The sequence below is a fragment of the Geotrypetes seraphini genome, chromosome 7 (assembly GCF_902459505.1).
Source record: "Geotrypetes seraphini chromosome 7, aGeoSer1.1, whole genome shotgun sequence".
NCBI lineage: Eukaryota > Metazoa > Chordata > Amphibia > Gymnophiona > Dermophiidae > Geotrypetes > Geotrypetes seraphini.
In genome coordinates, this window is record NC_047090.1 from 32727091 (window position 1) to 32745565 (window position 18475).

The 18475-nt window shown below is 44.4% G+C and overlaps 1 protein-coding gene across 5 annotated transcripts in view; it reads left to right on the forward strand.

The window, feature by feature from the left end:
- The window catches only part of POC1B (POC1 centriolar protein B), a 115951-nt gene that overhangs the window by 34663 nt on the left and 62813 nt on the right, over window positions 1-18475 (forward strand). For all 5 annotated transcript variants that reach the window (XM_033953132.1, XM_033953134.1, XM_033953131.1 and 2 more), the window contains 3 exons: window positions 2964-3032; window positions 7480-7632; window positions 11461-11544. In XM_033953132.1, coding sequence (XP_033809023.1) covers window positions 2964-3032; window positions 7480-7632; window positions 11461-11544 — 306 coding nt within the window. The remainder of the gene's footprint in view (window positions 1-2963; window positions 3033-7479; window positions 7633-11460; window positions 11545-18475) is intronic.

Here is an 18475-nt window from a genome sequence, read left to right on the forward strand (position 1 = left end):
TCTGCGAGGTCCGCGTTTTACACCTTCCCTTTATGTATGTTACCCTACTTTACTATATTATGTACAAACCGCTTAGAAGACTGATAGGCAGCATATCAAATTTTCATTAAACTTGAAACTAATAACTTTCCTAAGTCGTCTAGTTGACCTGATTGTAATGCTTTATAGTACAAAGGAATTGCCTAATGCAGGGGTAGGGAACTCCGGTCCTCGAGAGCCGTGTTCCAGTCGGGTTTTCAGGATTTTGCCAATGAATATGCATTGAAAGCAGTGCATGCAAATAGATCTCATGCATATTCATTGGGGGAAATCCTGAAAACTCGACTGGAATACGGCTTTCGAGGACCGGAGTTCCCTACCCCTGGCCTAATGGATCGTTCACATCCGTCAGTCTGTGACCTCGTTTCAGCTGCTGAACCAGACAGGAGACCTGTTGTGAAGTACATGCCACCTTGTTTGTGGTTCCCACTGAGGATTAAAACGGATTTGCAGCGGAGGAGCGGATGAAGGTTAAAACACCATTCTTTCCCCTGTGTACACAGTATGAGGGATTACACACTTTTCAATTGATAGTGACCATTGGATTCCAAACTCTCTTTCTTTACCACAGTATATTCAAAGTCATAATAAAGGTCTGTATACAAACTTGAATTGTAGGCTGGCCAATAAAATTTGAAATTGTTTTTGTTACAGTCCTTACAAAGTATTGTTCCAAAAACACTAAGCTTGACTGCCAGTTTAAATCAGAGTATAGAACAGTGTCTCTCAAACTTTTTTTTTTTTTTTTAGCTCCGGCACACTAAACGGAACAAATGTTTTTTTGCAGAACGTTATAATTGAAATTCTAAAATTGCAAAACCAGCAAAAAAATTAAATTTGAGAGTTATAAGCTAACAAAGGTAAAACTAAATAGAATAAAATTGCTAATCCATATGATGGATGTGTTTGTTTTGAGATCAAATTAACTCAAAAACGCGGCTCAATAGTCGACAAGCAAACACACATTTCATCATCCACCATCTGCAGTTCTCTTTTTTTTGAGATTTAATTTATGTCAGAGCTGAAATCCAAGCTTGCAAAGATATGAAGATCCAAACGGTAACAAAGCCTTGATTGCTTTGTTGCTCAAGTTAGGATAACTGCTACATAAAAAATACTTGCTATTAGTTTTCAAGGACCAATCATGTCATAGAATGATGCTTGTCTGAGCAGTTGTATCCTTACGCACACAGTCATAGTAACATAGTAGATGACAGCAGATAAAGACCCGAATGGTCCATCCAGTCTGCCCAACCTGATTCAATTTAAAAATTTTTTTTTTTTTCTTCTTAGCTATTTCTGGGCGAGAATCCAAAGCTTTACCCGGTACTGTGCTTGGGTTCCAACTGCCGAAATCTCTGTTAAGACTTACTCCAGCCCATCTACACCCTCCCAGCCATTGAAGCCCTCCCCTGCCCATCCTCCTCCAAACGGCCATACACAGACACAGACCGTACAAGTCTGCCCAGTAACTGGCCTAGTTCAATCTTTAATATTATTTTCTGATTCTGAATCTTCTGTGTTCATCCCACGCTTCTTTGAACTCAGACTCTTGCGTATTCTAGTGTATACCTATGAAAGGAATTTTTAAAATTCTGGAATCTCGCGTGGCACACCCGGAATCTCTTCAGGGCCACGCCTCTGTGCTGTGACACACAGTTTGAGAGACACTGGTATAGAACATTACTATGAGAAGACTGAACTCTTGAACCAGACTCTTCTTTAACACAGCAGCCAAAGGAGGGGGGAAAAAAATAACTTAGTTTAGATGTGCCGGACAAGATTTATCGCCTTGCAGACGGAGTTAGTTCTCAGCCAGCTCTCTCTCTCTGCGTATAAGAGGCTTGGAGCTTCATCCTTGCACTGAGAGTAATGCTATTCATACTTTTTCACTGTTAAAATCTTGATGGAATCGCAATGGACTTGAAGAGATCGGGCAACCCTAGTACAGTAAGGCAGTTTTAGTATACTAAAGAAACAGGGCTGCAGACTAGAGAGTTGCGCGGGGACAGAAATCCTCGCCCGTCCCCGCCAAGATCCTCTCCTTCCTCACCCGTCTCCGCCAGGATCTTCTCCATCCCCACCCGTCCCCGTCAGTATCCTCTCCGTCCCCACCCATCCCCGCAAGGATTCCCGCCCGTCCCCATAAAAAGCAGCAATTACTTCTGACAGGATCATCAATTCCACAGTTTCTTTTGTGTTTGCGCTGCTGTTTTCCTTGTGGAATCTCTTTGGTGGAACCTTTTTTTTGTTTTCTGTTCAGGTAATTAACTTATAAACCCCCTCTTTTACTAAGGCTGACGTGTCCATTATATTATATGGACGAACCCTGCTTCCAAAGCCTTCCATCCCCGTGGGAGTCCCGTTGGCTAGAGGGGGGTCCCCATGGGAGTCCCGTGGGCCAGAGGGGGTCCCCGTGGGAGTCCTGTGGGTTGGGGGGATTCCCGCGGGATTCCCGTGATCCCTGTTCCCGTGCAGACCTCTACTGCAGACTGACCTTCCACAGACCATTACTCTCTGCAGAGATTTATTTTATAGCATAAAACTTATTTGATTAAAGGGAATTTAGGCACATAAGTACCATTTAAAAAAATATTCCAAGTCAATATATGTCCTGGGGGGGCTAAAAGAACACAAGCCCCAAGTCATACATGTGGGGGTGCTGGGGATGAAAATGTCAAACTGCCATTGTTTATTTCTGGTTTTATACTTTTTGGTTCAATAAAACTTTAAAATAAAATAAAAAAAGAATCCTCTCCCCACCCCCTGCAGAAAGGTCCTGGAGAAAGTTCCAACTGCTCTTTCTCGTTTTTGTGCTTACGCATAAGCTTCAGATTCTGTTAATTAATATCCTGTGGGAGCTTTTTGCACTGTCATAGGCATGTAATTTATATGAAAAATTTCAGATTGCATTTGTTTTGTAGGGGCCTGTCCTTGCTGTAGCTTTTTCAAGAGGAGGAGAGCGGTTTGCATCTGGTGGAAAAGACACGCAGGTTTGTAGAATCCTTTTATTGGCTCTCATGCTTGGATAGCAGGGCTTTAGCCTTAATCTGTTTCATAGCAGGGAAATTTATTCCCTGTTGTAGTGCAGTGTTTCTCAACTTCTTCAAGCCAAGAGCCCCCTAAGTCTACCAAATATTAACTTGAGTACCCCCGCCCAGGCTCCGTCCCTGACCTCACCACCCCCATAATAATAGTACTAATTGTAATGCAATTTCTTCCATTCATTTTTTAAATACACACAATATAATCTTATTAATATATAATAACCACAAAATTTTTTAAAAAACCCCACAAAGTACACTTTATACAAATTATAGGAAGCAATTAAAGTAAGCAAATAAAAACAGTAATTTATCAAATATTAAAAATACTAGTGTTTTAGCCCGTTACATTAACGGGTGCTAGAGTAAATGTCTATTTTTTTGGGGGGGGAGGGTTTCTTTGTCTCTTTCTCCTTGGACTGTCTGTCATTCTTTCTGTCTGTGTCTCTCCCTGGCCCCTGTAAGGATGGACCCCCACAATGTTAGGTGGGGTTATGTGAGGCGCCCTTACAAACGCCAGGTCCCGAGTTCAATACCTTCACGGAAGATTCATCAGGAAGCAGACTCAAATAAGAAGCACAGCCAGAGGTGATTGCATAAAGAATATATTATAGAAATAGCAGAAAAGCAATATTCATAAGCATTACAATTAAGGAGAGAGCAAAGCAGTTTCCCTGCCATACAGAGTCCAGAGAGAAGCGTGAAGTTCCAGGGAGAGGCAGAGAGAGAGAGAGAAAGGAGGATGGGGGTGATGGTCTAAGCTTCAGGTCCCAGAGATAGACAAGAGAGCAAAAGAAGCCAGAGGAACAAGAGAGGGGGGTGTTGTAGAGAGGAGCCTTTTATAGCTTGGAATCTTATTCTAAATATAGAAACTATTGTATTTCCCAGTATCTTTCTGTTTAGAATTTGTAAACTGTTTGAAACAATAGTTAAGGAAGGTGTGATACTTGCAGGCTTGGTAGATGGGATTAGTCTCTGGCTTCTTTGTCCCATTCAAGCTGGCTGGATGCTTAATGTATGTGAATTCTGTGCAGGAGCACAGAATTCTGCATCAACATTCCAGAGTCAGATTGATATAATTTCCCATAGGCCTTTGCTGACATTGGTTTGGGCAACCAAAAATGCTTATTGCTAGCAATAGCTATGCTGATAGCCCCCTGTCTGTCTAACTTTCTTTCTGTCTCTGTCTCCCTGGCCCCCTGTATTTTTCTGTTGTGCCATGCCTGCCTGTCTCTCAGTGGCCCCCTTCCTATGTCCATAATGTCCTATCCTATGTCCTTAGTGCCCTCAGTGACTCCTTCCTATATCCTTAGTGCCCTCAGTGACTCCTTCCTATGTCCTTAGTGCCCTCAGTGCCTCCTATGTCCTTAGTGCCCTCAGTGCTTCCTTCCTATGTCCTTAGTATCCCAGTGCTTCCTTCCCATGTCTTTAGTACCCCTTCCTACCTCCTTAGTGCCCCAGAGCCTCCTTCCCGTGTCCTTAGTGCCCCCAGTGCCTCTGTCCTGTGTCCTTAGTGCCCTCAGTGCCCCTTCCTATGTCCTTAGTGCCCCCAGTGCCTCCTTCCTATGTCCCCCCTCACTGCCTTCCAGACTTTGACCCAACCCCACCCCCGAAGCCAGCCTGCCTTCCTCCCATCCCCCTGTGTAGTAGACCCAATGAGCAGCATCTTTAAATTTCAATTCCCCCCCCATTCCCCTTGTACAGTAGAACCCGGCATTTTTATTTCCCTCCCTCCCATCCCCCCTTGGCAGTAGAACCGGTGATCAGCCTGTTTCCATCTTCCCCACCCCCCGCCACCGTGTAGCCGACCCCATTGACCCTCCCATCCGCCCCTCCCACTACGAGACGACCTACAAACAGCGTCCCCAGCACTTTAAAGAAGCTGCTTCGCAACCTTCTAATGCTGATTTCCTCTGCCGTGTCTCTGTCTCTGATGATGGCATCAGGGACGCGGCAGAGGAAATCGGCATTAGAGGATCATGAAGCAGCGTCTTTAATGTGCTGGGGACGCTGCTGGTTCCAGAAGGTTTTTTGTTGTTTCAGGGTGGATAGGAGGCTCAACGGGAGTTTGGGTGCGGCGGGGGGGGGGGGGGGGCTGAAGATGATGAACTGCTTCCTTATAGTGAGTCGAGGGAGGGAGTAGAAGTGCGCATGTGCACTCTTGCCGGCGGGGACCTACAGGTTCATGGAAAACGTAACACGCAGGTAAGAGTGCGCATGTGCACTTAGGGTTTTATTATATTAGACTGGACAAGTTCAGATTAACATACATGAAACGGAAAGAAAGTAGGGGAGGGAAAGGTTGTTTAAAATACATCGAAGTAAAATTAATTAAAAAAAAAAAAGGACGGTAAATGAGGAGTGGTAAAAGCATTAGGAAGGGAGTCACTTCAGAAGAAGTATTAGATATTTCCAAGCTGCATATAAATCAGGGAGTTAAAAGGCGGAGGCTGATGCTAAAGAGTAAAAGCATCTTTAAAGAGGAAGGTTTTAAGTTTGGTTTTAAATTTTCAGAGTGAGTTCCCTAATCAAATGTCTAGTGGAAGGGCATTCCATAAAGAGGGGGCGGTGACTGAAAAGATGGATTTATGAGTAGTGTCGAGAAACAATTCCCGTATTGACGGTATAGAGAGTAAATTTTGATTATTTGATCGGAGGACCCATGATGATGAGTAGGGAATCAGGAGTTTATCTATGAACGCCGGTTGGTTAGAGTTTTTTGTTTTAAAAGTGAGGAGGAGTATTTTATTGGAAAGACGATGAGAAGCAGGTAGCCAATGAGCTTTACAGAGTAGAGGGGTGACATGGTCAAATTTTTTTGCATGATAGATTAATTTAACAGCAGTGTTTTGCAATAATTGTAGACGGCGAATTTCTTTCCGGGTTATGCCTTGATAGAGGGCATTACAGTAATCAATGGTTGAAATTACTAGGGAGTGAATCAAGATATTAATGGAGGAGTGATCGAGAAAAGAGGAAATAGAACGGATGAGCCTAAGCTTATGAAAACATTTCTGCATAACTGCACTAACTTGTTGATGAAAGGTAAGATCCCTGTCTAGAATGACTCCAAGGAGTTTAACTTTTTTAACCATTTGAATTGGGGAGGCGTCCATACTGATAGGTAGACATAGATGCTCATCTTGAGAAAGCGAGAAAAGAACACTAGTAGTTTTAAGAATGATCAGTGATAGTTTATTATGCCGAAGCCAAAGGCTGATTGTGTTGAGTTTTTGATTAATTTCTGTTATCTCGTCAGGGGATGTAGGATTTATGGGATGAAGTAATTGGATATCATCGGCATAAGTAAATACCGTGAAACCTATAGATTGTACCAGGGTGAGTAGTGGAGCCAGGAATATATTTAAAAGAAGGGGGGACAGAATTGAGCCTTGGGGGACTCCATAGTTTTGGTAGATAGTGGAGGAGATGGAGTCATTGAAACTGACTTTATAATTTCAGTCTTGAAATTGCAAAACTGTACCTGAGATGTTCATGCCCCTTCCCTTCCTTCTGTGTTCCGAGTTTGTGCCCCTTCCATGCCTTCCAGCTTTTGTCACAAATTTGTGCCCCTCCCATGTCCCAAGGCGCTCCTTCCTCCTCCCTTTCTCCCAAGATCATGCCTCCTCTCTCCCTTACTTTCTTGCTCTAGGGCTGCACTCATTCCCTTCAGGGACGTTTAGCTGGACTGCTCCTTCCTGGCTTCAGCTACACAGGGACATGGGCAACAGCTGTTACAAGCTGCACATGGCTGGCCCGCAAGCCTTCCCTGTGACATCAGCTCTGACATCGGAGGGAAGCTTTCTGGGTCTGCATTGGCGGAGGGGAGAATGCAGCTGGAGGGCAGGAAGGAGAGCATGGGGTCCTCGGCGGCAGCGGCCATTAAGGAGGAAGGGGGCGGAATTCTGTGAACGTCGGAGCAATTACCGCCACTGCTGGCGCTAAAACTCGCGCTACGCATTCGTGAAAGAGGGGGTTATTAATCAAACCTTTCGGCTTCCTTGCCAGCTCAGACATTTGCTTGTATGCTGCTTTATCACCTTCACTCTTTTCTTAATAACTGACTGTAGGGCAAATGTTTGAGTCTCTCATGGGGTATAGACAGAATGCTTCTCGTGTTTGAGAGAGAACAGGTACTTGCCATTAGTTCTTGAATAAATTTGCTCCCATCACATTCAAATATTTGGAGGTAGACCTCTTTCTTAATATTTATTCCAAATTTGTTCTGTTGGTGAGGGACCATAGATATACTAGTATTTCTGATATAGCTGGGACATCTTCTTCGACTTTGAGTTTGTAACTTTCTGAATAGCCCGTGATAAACCATTAGAAACAAAGATGTTGGAAGATGCAAAACTGAGTTGAATTTGACTTGTAATCTGATTTTGTTTCACAGGTTTTAGTTTGGAAGACAAATTTTGATGCATTTAATAGCACCGAAATCTACAAAAAACAACTTAAAAGAATGTATCCTGATGCACCACCTCACATTAACGATATTTACCCGCGATCGTCTCACCTGCATACCCCTCAAATGCATTCCATAGAGGTATGTTCTAAAAGCTTCCGTGACTTTAGTGCAGGGCCGGGCAACTCCGGTCCTCGAGGGCCGGAATCCAGTCGGGTTTTCAGGATTTCCCCAATGAATACGCATGAGATCTATTTGCATGCACTGCTTTCAGTGCATGTTCACTGGGGAAATCCTGCAAACCCGACTGGAGTTGCCCACCCCTGCTTTAGTGGGATAGTGTAATGCGGTGTGGCTTGTTTGAGCCACTGGCTAGTAATTGCAGTAACATCACAAGCCAACTGCAATGAATAATTTCATAGTTCTAAATCGTCATGACCATAATTTTGTTAAACACGTCTATTCAATCAGTTCCAAGTTTGGGCTTCTCCATCTTAACGTGAAAGCTATTCTTGATACACTGTTACACGTCTTAAGATGTTCGTTTCATTGTTTTTATTCTTTAAAAATCAATACAAATTATTTTGGATGGGATGTGAATGCACAGAAATTAATTCCTCTAACATCCAATTTTCTCATTCCAGTTTAGTTAATACTTAGATTAGGATCTGGAACCATGAGTCTTACCCCCTTTTTTACTAAGGTGCGCTAACCGATTAGCGTGTGCTAATTGAATTAGCGCGTGCTAAACGCTAACACGTCCATAGACTAACATGCACGTGTTAGCGTTTAGCGCACGCTAATCGGTTAGCGCACCTTAGGAAAAGAGGATTTTAATTTGAAATTTCTCAGGGATGTTTCTCCTATTTTATATTTCTAGTCCCTCCCCCCTCCCCACTCTATTCCACCCCCTAAAAAATCCTTGGCACACATAACGGGTGTTACCAATAAGAGAAAATGTGTTACTTTACCACTAATGCATGCTATTTTTGCATAGGTACCATTTTATGCATTGAGATCCAGTTAATCCTAGGTATTAGTAACAGTAAAAAAAAAAAAAAAAAAATCACATTTTAAAAGATATCCACATTGATAATTATGTAGTAAAAGTGAGCCAAGTATACGGCAGTCAAGCCATTGTGACATCACTGATGAGGTTGGCTCTTAGACATTGATGGAAAGAGGCATTATGACATCACAATATCAGCTCTGGTTAATACAAATGTGAAATATAGGCCAGCAAGCCCACACCTAGCCTTGGGCAAGCTTAAGTGGCCCTACGTGCCTCCCTAGACTTGTGAAGACACCTACAATGTAGGCAACCTGCCTAGGGATGGGTTTTTTTGTTTGTTTGTTTGTTTTTAAACGTGGGTCCCATGCCTACCGCCTCCTACAATCGGGACGCCGTTTATAAAATTTGCCCCAACAGTTTATGCCAATGTAGTATCATCGGTCAGCAGTGGGTAATCCAGTGAACAATTATGAGGGACCCTAAACAGTCCATGTTTCTGCCTAACACTGGTATTCCAGCGGCAATTACATTACATTACATTTGTGATTTCTATTCCGCCTGTGCCTTGCGGTTCTAAGCGGATTACAGTTAAAAGAGATCAGGACATTACCGAGAGACTTACATTACAATGATTTAAGTAAATTACATGTTGTGGTATAGAAATACAAGTATAAGATATCTGGATTTATCGATAGAATAACTTGACAGGGTTCAATTCTTTGCGATGTTATGGTTTTATCTCATCGTGCAATCGGTTCACCACCATTGGTGCCTTTTTGATCATCGTGTTTTATTGCTTTGGACCCCTGATGAAGGCTTTCCTACCAGCTGAAACATGGACCGTGCAGTGTCCCTCGTCATTGTCTACTGTGGGTGCTGACTCAAAGGCTGAACTAGAGATAGATCGACAGCTTGTACTCGGTAAAGGGTGTCCTAAGGAAAGGCAGTCTTTAGGTGATTGAACAAGTCATTGGAGAATGGTAGGTAAGATATGGCACACGTGGATATGATCATGGGGAATGTGTGGTGCAGTGGTTAGAGCTACAGCCTCAGCACCCTCAGGTTGTGGGTTCAAATCGCACACTGCTCCTTGTGACATTGGATAAGTCATTTAATTCCCCCATTGCCCCAGGTACATTAGATAAGAGTATGAGCCCACCAGGACAGATAGGGAAAAATGCTTAGGCTATAACATAAGTGATATATATATATGCTAAAATAAATAAAATTTCTAGCGGATGGATATGGGAGGGAATGCTCATTGCAAGAACAGGAAACTGAGGGGGGAAGAGTATCCTAGGGGGTTTCTGATATCAAATGCATAATTGCTTTCAGCTGGATTCCAGTCAAAAAAAAAAAGTCTGTGATGACCTTTAGCAAAGAGGTACCCAGAACTGCTCAGGAGCATGACGGAGCGAAAGCTGAGCTTCAGAGTGTTGTAACGTCAACCCCTCATGCTGATCCAGCCAGCGTGACTAGCAGACTGATGTAGGATTTGATCTTTGCTCATTTGTACATGGGACGTCTTTTTTTTTTTTTTGCGTCAGCTTCGAGAATGGTGCATTTCTTTTATATTTTGCGCACCATAAGAGGCAATGCATTTCTGGCTCTCGGCCATTATTTGCAAACTCTTTGACTTTACACACCAGGTTAATAAATAAATAAATAAGAAATGGAAAATGAGGTCATAGTCTTTTATTGGACTAGCTCAGGGGTAGGCAGTTCCGGTCCTCGAGAGCCGGAGCCAGGTCAGGTTTTCAGGATATTCACAATGGATATGTATGAGATGGATTTGCATGCACTGCCTCCTTGAGATGCAAATCTATCTCATGCATATTTATCGTGGAGATCCTGAAAACCTGACCTGGCTCCGGCTCTCGAGGACCGGAATTGCCTACCCCTGGTGAGGTGTATTATGGTTAAAGCACCCTGAGGTTGTGGGTTTAAACCAGACATAGGCAACTCCGGTACTTGAGGGACGGAATACAATCGGGTTTTCAGGATTTCCCCAATGAATATGCATTGAAAGCAGTGCATGCAAATAGATCTCATGCATATTCATTGGGGAAATCCTGAAAACCTGACCTGGCTCCGGCTCTCGAGGACTGGAATTGCCTACCCCTAGACTAGCTTAATCACCTTTTTATTTTGGATTTAGCTTACATCTTTTTTGACTAGTACCTCAAGGTGAATTTACATGCAAGTACAGTAGATATTAGGTATATTTTTATTGGACTATTTTGATAACAAAAAATGCGATCACCTCATTTGTACTTTGTAACTTAGGGTTCCTTTTACTAAACGGCGCTAAAGGTTTATAGCACGGGCCGGCGAGATAATTGCTCCAGCGCTTATAGAATTCCTATGATCGTCAGAGCATTTACCTCATTGGTCCATGCTAAAAACCTCTAGTGCCAATTAGTAAAACCCAGCGTTAATGTGGACTCGTACAGCAAACACAATTTTGTACACCAGGTGGCAGTAGATGTACATGGAATTGACAAATATAAACATAGGGCTCCTTTTATCAAGCTGCGCTAGCGGGGTTAATGCGCGTGACTTTTCATCACGCGTTAACCCCCGCGCTGGCCAAAAACTACCGCCTGCTCAAGAGGAGGCGGCTAGCGCATCCCGCGGTTTAGCGCACGCTATTACGCATGTTAAACCGTTAGCGCGGCTTGTTAAAAGGACCCCATAGTCTTAAAAATGCAGTAAAGTGTAAATATGTTTAAAATCAAAGTAGTATCTGTATTCATGAAATGATTTCTCTTATAATGAGATGAGCTGTTAGTATATAAGCTGAGTGGGGTTATCAGATTTACGGATGTCACCATAAGAAAATAGTGAAAGCACAAGCATCGGAGGAGAATAGCTTTATATGGTGGTTGCTTTTATGAAGTTTTTTGTGGGTTTTTTTTAACTAAACCAAAGAGTAACTTTCTATTTTTCATCCTTAGATTAATCCCAGGCTTGAAGTAGCAGATACACAGACTTCTGATCCCTCTGTTATTGATATTGGCTCCAGTCCATCTTTTCCTCAGGTAAGAGTGATGGGATAATAGTAATATCCCATGATACTTCTCAGCTTGTGCCCGAAGACTTTTTCCATGTGATACTTACGCAGGAGTAGAAACTTGGATGCCAGAGTAAAAGGCTTTGTTTTTGCGTTATTAACCGTATAAATCTTAGTCTGTGTTTCTTTATTTTGTGTTGCTTTCTGTTCTTTTCTTCTTGTCTATTTTGGAGTTTTTCCTCTGTCTCTCTCTTGTTTCTCTCTCTCTCTGTGTGTCTCTCTCTCTGTCTCTCCCCTTGTGCATTTTTTGATTTCTTGGTTTTAGTTTTTTTTCTCTCACTCTTTAGCCTGTTCTCTCCTTCCTAATCTCACCTTTTTATATTTATTTATTTAAGTATTTATATACTACTTATAACCTAAGTGGTTTATGTTCAAGTATTCAAGCAATTTTCCCTGTCTGTCCTGCTGGACACTCACACTCTGTCTAATGTACCTGAGGCAATGGGGGATGAAGTGACTTGACCAAGGTCTCAAGATGAGAAATAGCTTTGGACCGTTGAGGCTACTGCTGGACTTGCAACATTTTTGTTGACCATTTTTCAGGATGGACTAGTGTCGGATTGCAAATTTTAGGAAATCTGGGAAGATACCCAGGAAATTTTCGCCCCTGTTCTTATCCATATGTGAACTAGCAGAAATACACTACACTGTAATACAATCCCCTAATGGGAAAACTTTCTCAAAATATTAATACTTACTATATTCCCATATATATATGAAAAAGTGTAAATCACTTATATACTAAAGAATGTGTATAAGAAGAGGCCTCAGTAACGGAGCCCACGCACAGTCGTATTCACAGACTGAGGTATTCGGCGTGGTTGTGCTGCTCCCTAACTCCAATCATTGGCCTTCTTCTTGATTTTCTTCGTGTATTCTACCAGTATTTAGTGAATAAATGTTAAATAAAAATTGAATATTCTAGTTAATATCATGTGAATAATAAATATATTTTTTATCACTTTTCTAACGTTAATGTCTTTTTTTCGCTCAGTATATCTACACTTTCATTCAGTTGAGACTAGACTGACGAAAGTTTTTTTGACAAATCTGGTTACATTCAATTGAGACTATGCTGACAAAAAGTATCTAGCAGATCTGGTTTAGCTATCGCTAAACACTTTAGTATTAGAAAGATTACTTAGCTTCAACAGTGCTTGTGTATCAGAGAGATACCGCGTTTCATGGAGCTCAACTTATGTCCACTGCTTCAGGGCCATTTATTACACGTACCAAGCCACTGCAAAGAAAATGCAAAATTAGTACAAAATAACTTACTAAAAGTCCCGTATTATAACAGGATTTTACTTACTTTTCTGTAACAAACTAACAGCAGTTTCCATAGAGCTGAAAATGGCGACAGCCTCTCTTTAAAGAGCTAGGCAGCGTGATGACGTCAAACCTACTGACAGATTGTATTGGAGCGTAGCAAATTGCCGTGTTAACAACTGAAGTGCAAACAAACCATAGTAACAAATCAAAGCAGTTAATAAAAATGTTGCCATTCTATTTGTTTGTTCAACCCGTTGGAATATAAAGTATTCAACCGACTGATCCAGCGTTGTTCATGCTGGGCTAGAATGTATAGCTAAAAACCATGACTTTTTGACATTACGTGCCACCATTATAGAAGTGCTCAAACCAAATACTAGAGGGGGTGATTTTCGTAGATCTCTAGCCCAGCATGAACAATGCTGGATCAGTCGGTTGAATACTTTATATCCCAACGGGTTGAACAAACAAATGGAATGGCAACATTTTTATTAACTGCTTTGATTTGCTACTATGGTTTGTTTGCACTTCAGTTGTTAACACGGCAACTTGCTACGCTCCAATACAATCTGTCAGTAGGTTTGACGTCATCACGCTGCCTAGCTCTTTAAAGAGAGGCTGTCGCCATTTTCAGCTCTATGGAGACTGCTGTTAGTTTGTTACAGAAAAGTAAGTAAAATCCTGTTATAATACGGGACTTTTAGTAAGTTATTTTGTATTAATTTTGCATTTTCTTTGCAGTGGCTTGGTACGTGTAATAAATGGCCCTGAAGCAGTGGACATAAGTTGAGCTCCACGAAACGCGGTATCTCTCTGATACACAAGCACTGTTGAAGCTAAGTAATCTTTCTAATACTAAAGTGTTTAGCGATAGCTAAACCAGATCTGCTAGATACTTTTTGTCAGCATAGTCTCAATTGAATGTAACCAGATTTGTCAAAAAAACTTTCGTCAGTCTAGTCTCAACTGAATGAAAGAGTGTAGATATACTGAGCGAAAAAAAGACATTAACGTTAGAAAAGTGATAAAAAATATATTTATTATTCACATGATATTAACTAGAATATTCAATTTTTATTTAACATTTATTCACTAAATACTGGTAGAATACACGAAGAAAATCAAGAAGAAGGCCAATGATTGGAGTTAGGGAGCAGCACAGCCACGCCGAATACCTCAGTCTGTGAATACGACTGTGCGTGGGCTCCGTTACTGAGGCCTCTTCTTATACACATTCTTTAGTATATAAGTGATTTACACTTTTTCATATATATATGAGAATATAGTGAGTATTAATAAGTAGCAGAAATACCCATGATAGGGCCTATATTATTTTATGAGGCTGAGAAATCTGTGATATCCCATGATACTTCTTAGCTTATGCCCAAAGACTTTTTCCATGTGATACTTATGCAAGAGTGGAAACTTGGATGTCAGAGTAAAAGTCTTTTTGTTTTTATGTTATTTTAGTCTGTGATATTTACATACAGGCCTTACCAAAATTTGAGGCCCTATGCAGACCTGGAGGCCCCCTGGCAGTCTGGTATGTCCCCCGTCTCTGAATCCCACCTTACCTTAAAAATGAGGGCTGCATCTAGTTTCAAGTTTATTGCATATTTGATTAATCGCTTATAACAATTTCTAAGCGATGTACAGAAATAAAAATATAAATTACATAATCAAAGAGAGACAAAATTATATAAATATGACTTACAAGACAGGATAATATGTTCAAGGAAAGGAGGATTAGAAATACAAGTTATAAATAGTAAAGAAAACATTTAGGGAGAAGGACATTAGGTAGGGGGAAAACAAAAAACCTCAAAGGAATCGGAGCCAGGGCTTATATAGTGCTCCAGATCCAGATCTGTTATCAGGTTAATGAACTGGAGCTAGTTTTATTACTTGTCAAATGCATCTTTAAAAAGAAAGCACTTTAAATTGCTCTTAAATCTTTCCAGATCCATTTCTTCACGCAAGTATATAGGAAGTAGATTCCAAAGTTGGGGAGCTGTAATGGAAAAAATAGTTTGTCGTCGTGTGTTTATAGTTTTTAAAGTAGGAACAGTCAGGAGATGCTGGTCAGTAGATCTGAGTGATCTAAGGGGAGAATAAGGAATCAGTAGTCTATGGATAGAAGCTGGTGCTTTATAAAGAAGGGATTTGAAAGTCAGAAGACATAATTTATAAGTTATACGGTGTGCAACCGGAAGCTAATGTGCTTCCTTGAGTAGGGGGGATACATGATCAAATCTATGCTGCTTACCCTAGGAGTAAACAGTGGCTTTCTTCATGTGTGCTTTAATAGCAGGTTATGGACTTTTCTTCCAGAAACTTTTTATTTATTGGGATTCATGAACTGCCTTTACGAAGAGAAAATACATAAATGCCGACAGTTTCTATGCAAGGATTTTGCCCCTTTTCTACAGCCTTTGACTGCATCCTCCAACAATGAATTCCAGAGTGTAATTGTACATAGACTGTAAAATGTTCTCTTTTAAATGTACCACTCAGTAGCTTCAGGACGTGTTTCCTAGTCTTTGTATCTCAACATAAGTTCGATTGAGCAATCCTGTAGAAGAGGGGCAAAATCGTTGCATAGAAACTGTCGGCATTTATGTATTTTCTCTTCATAAAGGCAGTTCATGAATCCCAATAAATAAATAGTTCCTGAAAATTAATTTTCTTGAAAGTGTCGATATTTCACATTCTTGGCCAGTAGGTGGCAGAAGAGACCATGCCAATCGTTTCATCTTTCTGTATCTCTTAACTGCAACAGAAAACTAATTGAACGTTTGACCTTTGAATTAAGCTACTGTATTAATGTAATTGTATGCTGTGACCTGGCCTGCAAGATCATTTCTTTATGAAAATCTGTGCAGGATGTGCAGTACTCTCAGTTAACTGGCATATATGGGGATTGATAGATGTCAGATAAATGTAGTTTCTGGTTGCTTGAGAGTTACCGTATTTTCACGCAAATAACGCGCACCCGTATAAAACGCGCACACGGGTATAGCGCGCAGAAATCACGATGATATGTACAAAAACTTTGGTATACCGCGCTCACGGGTATACCGCGCATGCTGCCCGACGCTCCTTTCGCCCGCCCTGACTTTCCGACTCTCCGTTCACCCCCCCTGACTTCCGTGCACTGTCCCCCCTTGAAGGTCTGTCCCCATCCTGAAAGCCTGATGCCCCCCCCCGACGTCCGATACATCCCTCCCCCCGAAGGACCGCCGACTCCCCAACAATATCGGGCCAGGAGGGAGCCCAAATCCTCCTGGCCACGGCGACCCCCTAACCCCACCCCGCACTACATTACGGGCAGGAGGGATCCCAGGCCCTCCTGCCCTCGACGCAAACCCCCCTCCCTCCAACGACTGCCCCCCCCCAAGAACCTCCGACCGCCCCCCCCAGCCGACCCGCGACCCCCCCTGGCGACCCCCACGACCCCCCACCCCCCTTCCCCGTACCTTTGGTAGTTGGGCCAGAAGGGAGCCCAAACCCTCCTGGCCACGGCGACCCCCTAACCCCACCCCGCACTACATTACGGGCAGGAGGGATCCCAGGCCCTCCTGCCCTCGACGCAAACCCCCCTCCCCCCCAACGACCGCCCCCCCCAAGAACCTCCGACCGCTCCCCCAGCCGACCCGCGACCCCCCTGGCGACCCCCACGACCCCCCCACCCCCCTTCCCCGTACCTTTGGTAGTTGGCCGGACAGACGGGAGCCAAACCCGCCTGTCCGGCAGGCAGCCAACGAAGGAATGAGGCCGGATTGGCCCATCCATCCTAAAGCTCCGCCTACTGGTGGGGCCTAAGGCGCGTGGGCCAATCAGAATAGGCCCTGGAGCCTTAGGTCCCACCTGGGGGCGCGGCCTGAGGCACATGGTCGGGTTGGGCCCATGTGCCTCAGGCCGCGCCCCCAGGTGGGACCTAAGGCTCCAGGGCCTATTCTGATTGGCCCACGCGCCTTAGGCCCCACCAGTAGGCGGAGCTTTAGGATGGATGGGCCAATCCGGCCTCATTCCTTCGTTGGCTGCCTGCCGGACAGGCGGGTTTGGCTCCCGTCTGTCCGGCCAACTACCAAAGGTACGGGGAGGGGGGGTGGGGGGGTCGTGGGGGTCGCCAGGGGGATCGCAGGTCGGCTGGGGGGCGGTCGGAGGTTCTTGGGGGGGGCGGTTGTTGGGGGGGGGGGGGGTTTGCGTCGAGGGCAGGAGGGCCTGGGATCCCTCCTGCCCGTAATGTAGTGCGGGGTGGGGTTAGGGGGTCGCCGTGGCCAGGAGGGTTTGGGCTCCCTTCTGGCCCGATATTGTCGGGAAGTCGGCGGTCCTTCGGGGTGGGGGTGCGAGTGGTCCTGCCGGGGGGGGGGATGTATCGGACGTCGGGGAGTCGGCCGGGCAAGAGGGCTTGGGCTCCCTCTTGCTCCGATCGTGGATGCGGGTGCGGGTGGGAGCGCGTGCGAGCGGTCGTTCGGGGTGGGGGTGCGAGTGGTCCTGCCGGGGGGGGGGGATGTATCGGACGTCGGGGAGTCGGCCGGGCAAGAGGGCTTGGGCTCCCTCTTGCTCCGATCGTGGATGCGGGTGCGGGTGGGAGCGCGTGCGAGCGGTCGTTCGGGGTGGGGGTGCGAGTGGTCCTGCCGGGGGGGGGGGATGTATCGGACGTCGGGGAGTCGGCCGGGCAAGAGGGCTTGGGCTCCCTCTTGCTCCGATCGTGGGTGCGGGTGGGAGCGCGTGCGAGCGGTCGTTCGGGGTGGGGGTGCGAGCGGTCCTGCTGGGGGGGGTGAATCGGGCGTCGGGCGGGGTGGGAACTATGTTTTAAAACTTTTGTATACCGCGCTCACGCATATAACGCGCGAGGGGTATGCGCGGTAGGTAAAAACGCGTATAACGCGCGCGTTATATGCGTGAAAATACGGTACTATTAAAAATAGGCCTAACTAATACTATACCCCATACTATGCCATACCATAAACTGTTCCAGACAAACTACCGGACATGTGGTAGGCAAAGTGTGGGTGTACTCAGGTGTGGCGTGCCAAGTTTAGACTTAAATTTCCGCCAGAAATTGATTTTCTTTTTATTTAAAGTACTAGTCATTAAGCCCATTACATTAACGGGTGCTAGAATATATGTCTGTCTGTCTGTCTTTCTGTCTCTCTCCCTCCCACTGTCTCTCTCTCTCCCTGGCCTCCTTTCTCTGTCTTTCTGTCCCGCTCCCTGCCCCTGTGTCTTTCTTCCTTTCTTTCTGTCTCCCTCCCTTCTGCTGTCTGTCTGTCATTCTTTCCCTGCATTTCCCTGTGCAGCTGCAACAGTATTTCCCTCCCCCTCCAGGTCCCTGTGCAGTAGTAGCAGCATTTTCCCCCACCCCCCTTCCCTACTCTGCTCCTTTTGGCCCCTCCCCCTTCCCTTCCCACGGTCTAGCCTGCTCCAAGGACCCCCCTTCCCTTATTGTGTTCCCCGCAGGCAGGCCCAGCTTCTCCCTGCACGTTACCTTTTTTTCATTCTGTTGCCCTCCCTCGCGTGGTTGCCTGCCTGGTCCCATTGAGTGGCTCGCAGCTAGAGTCTTTTTTTGTTGGCGTTTCCCTGCCCACCCCGCAGTCTAGCCTTCTCCAAGCGAGTGTTGC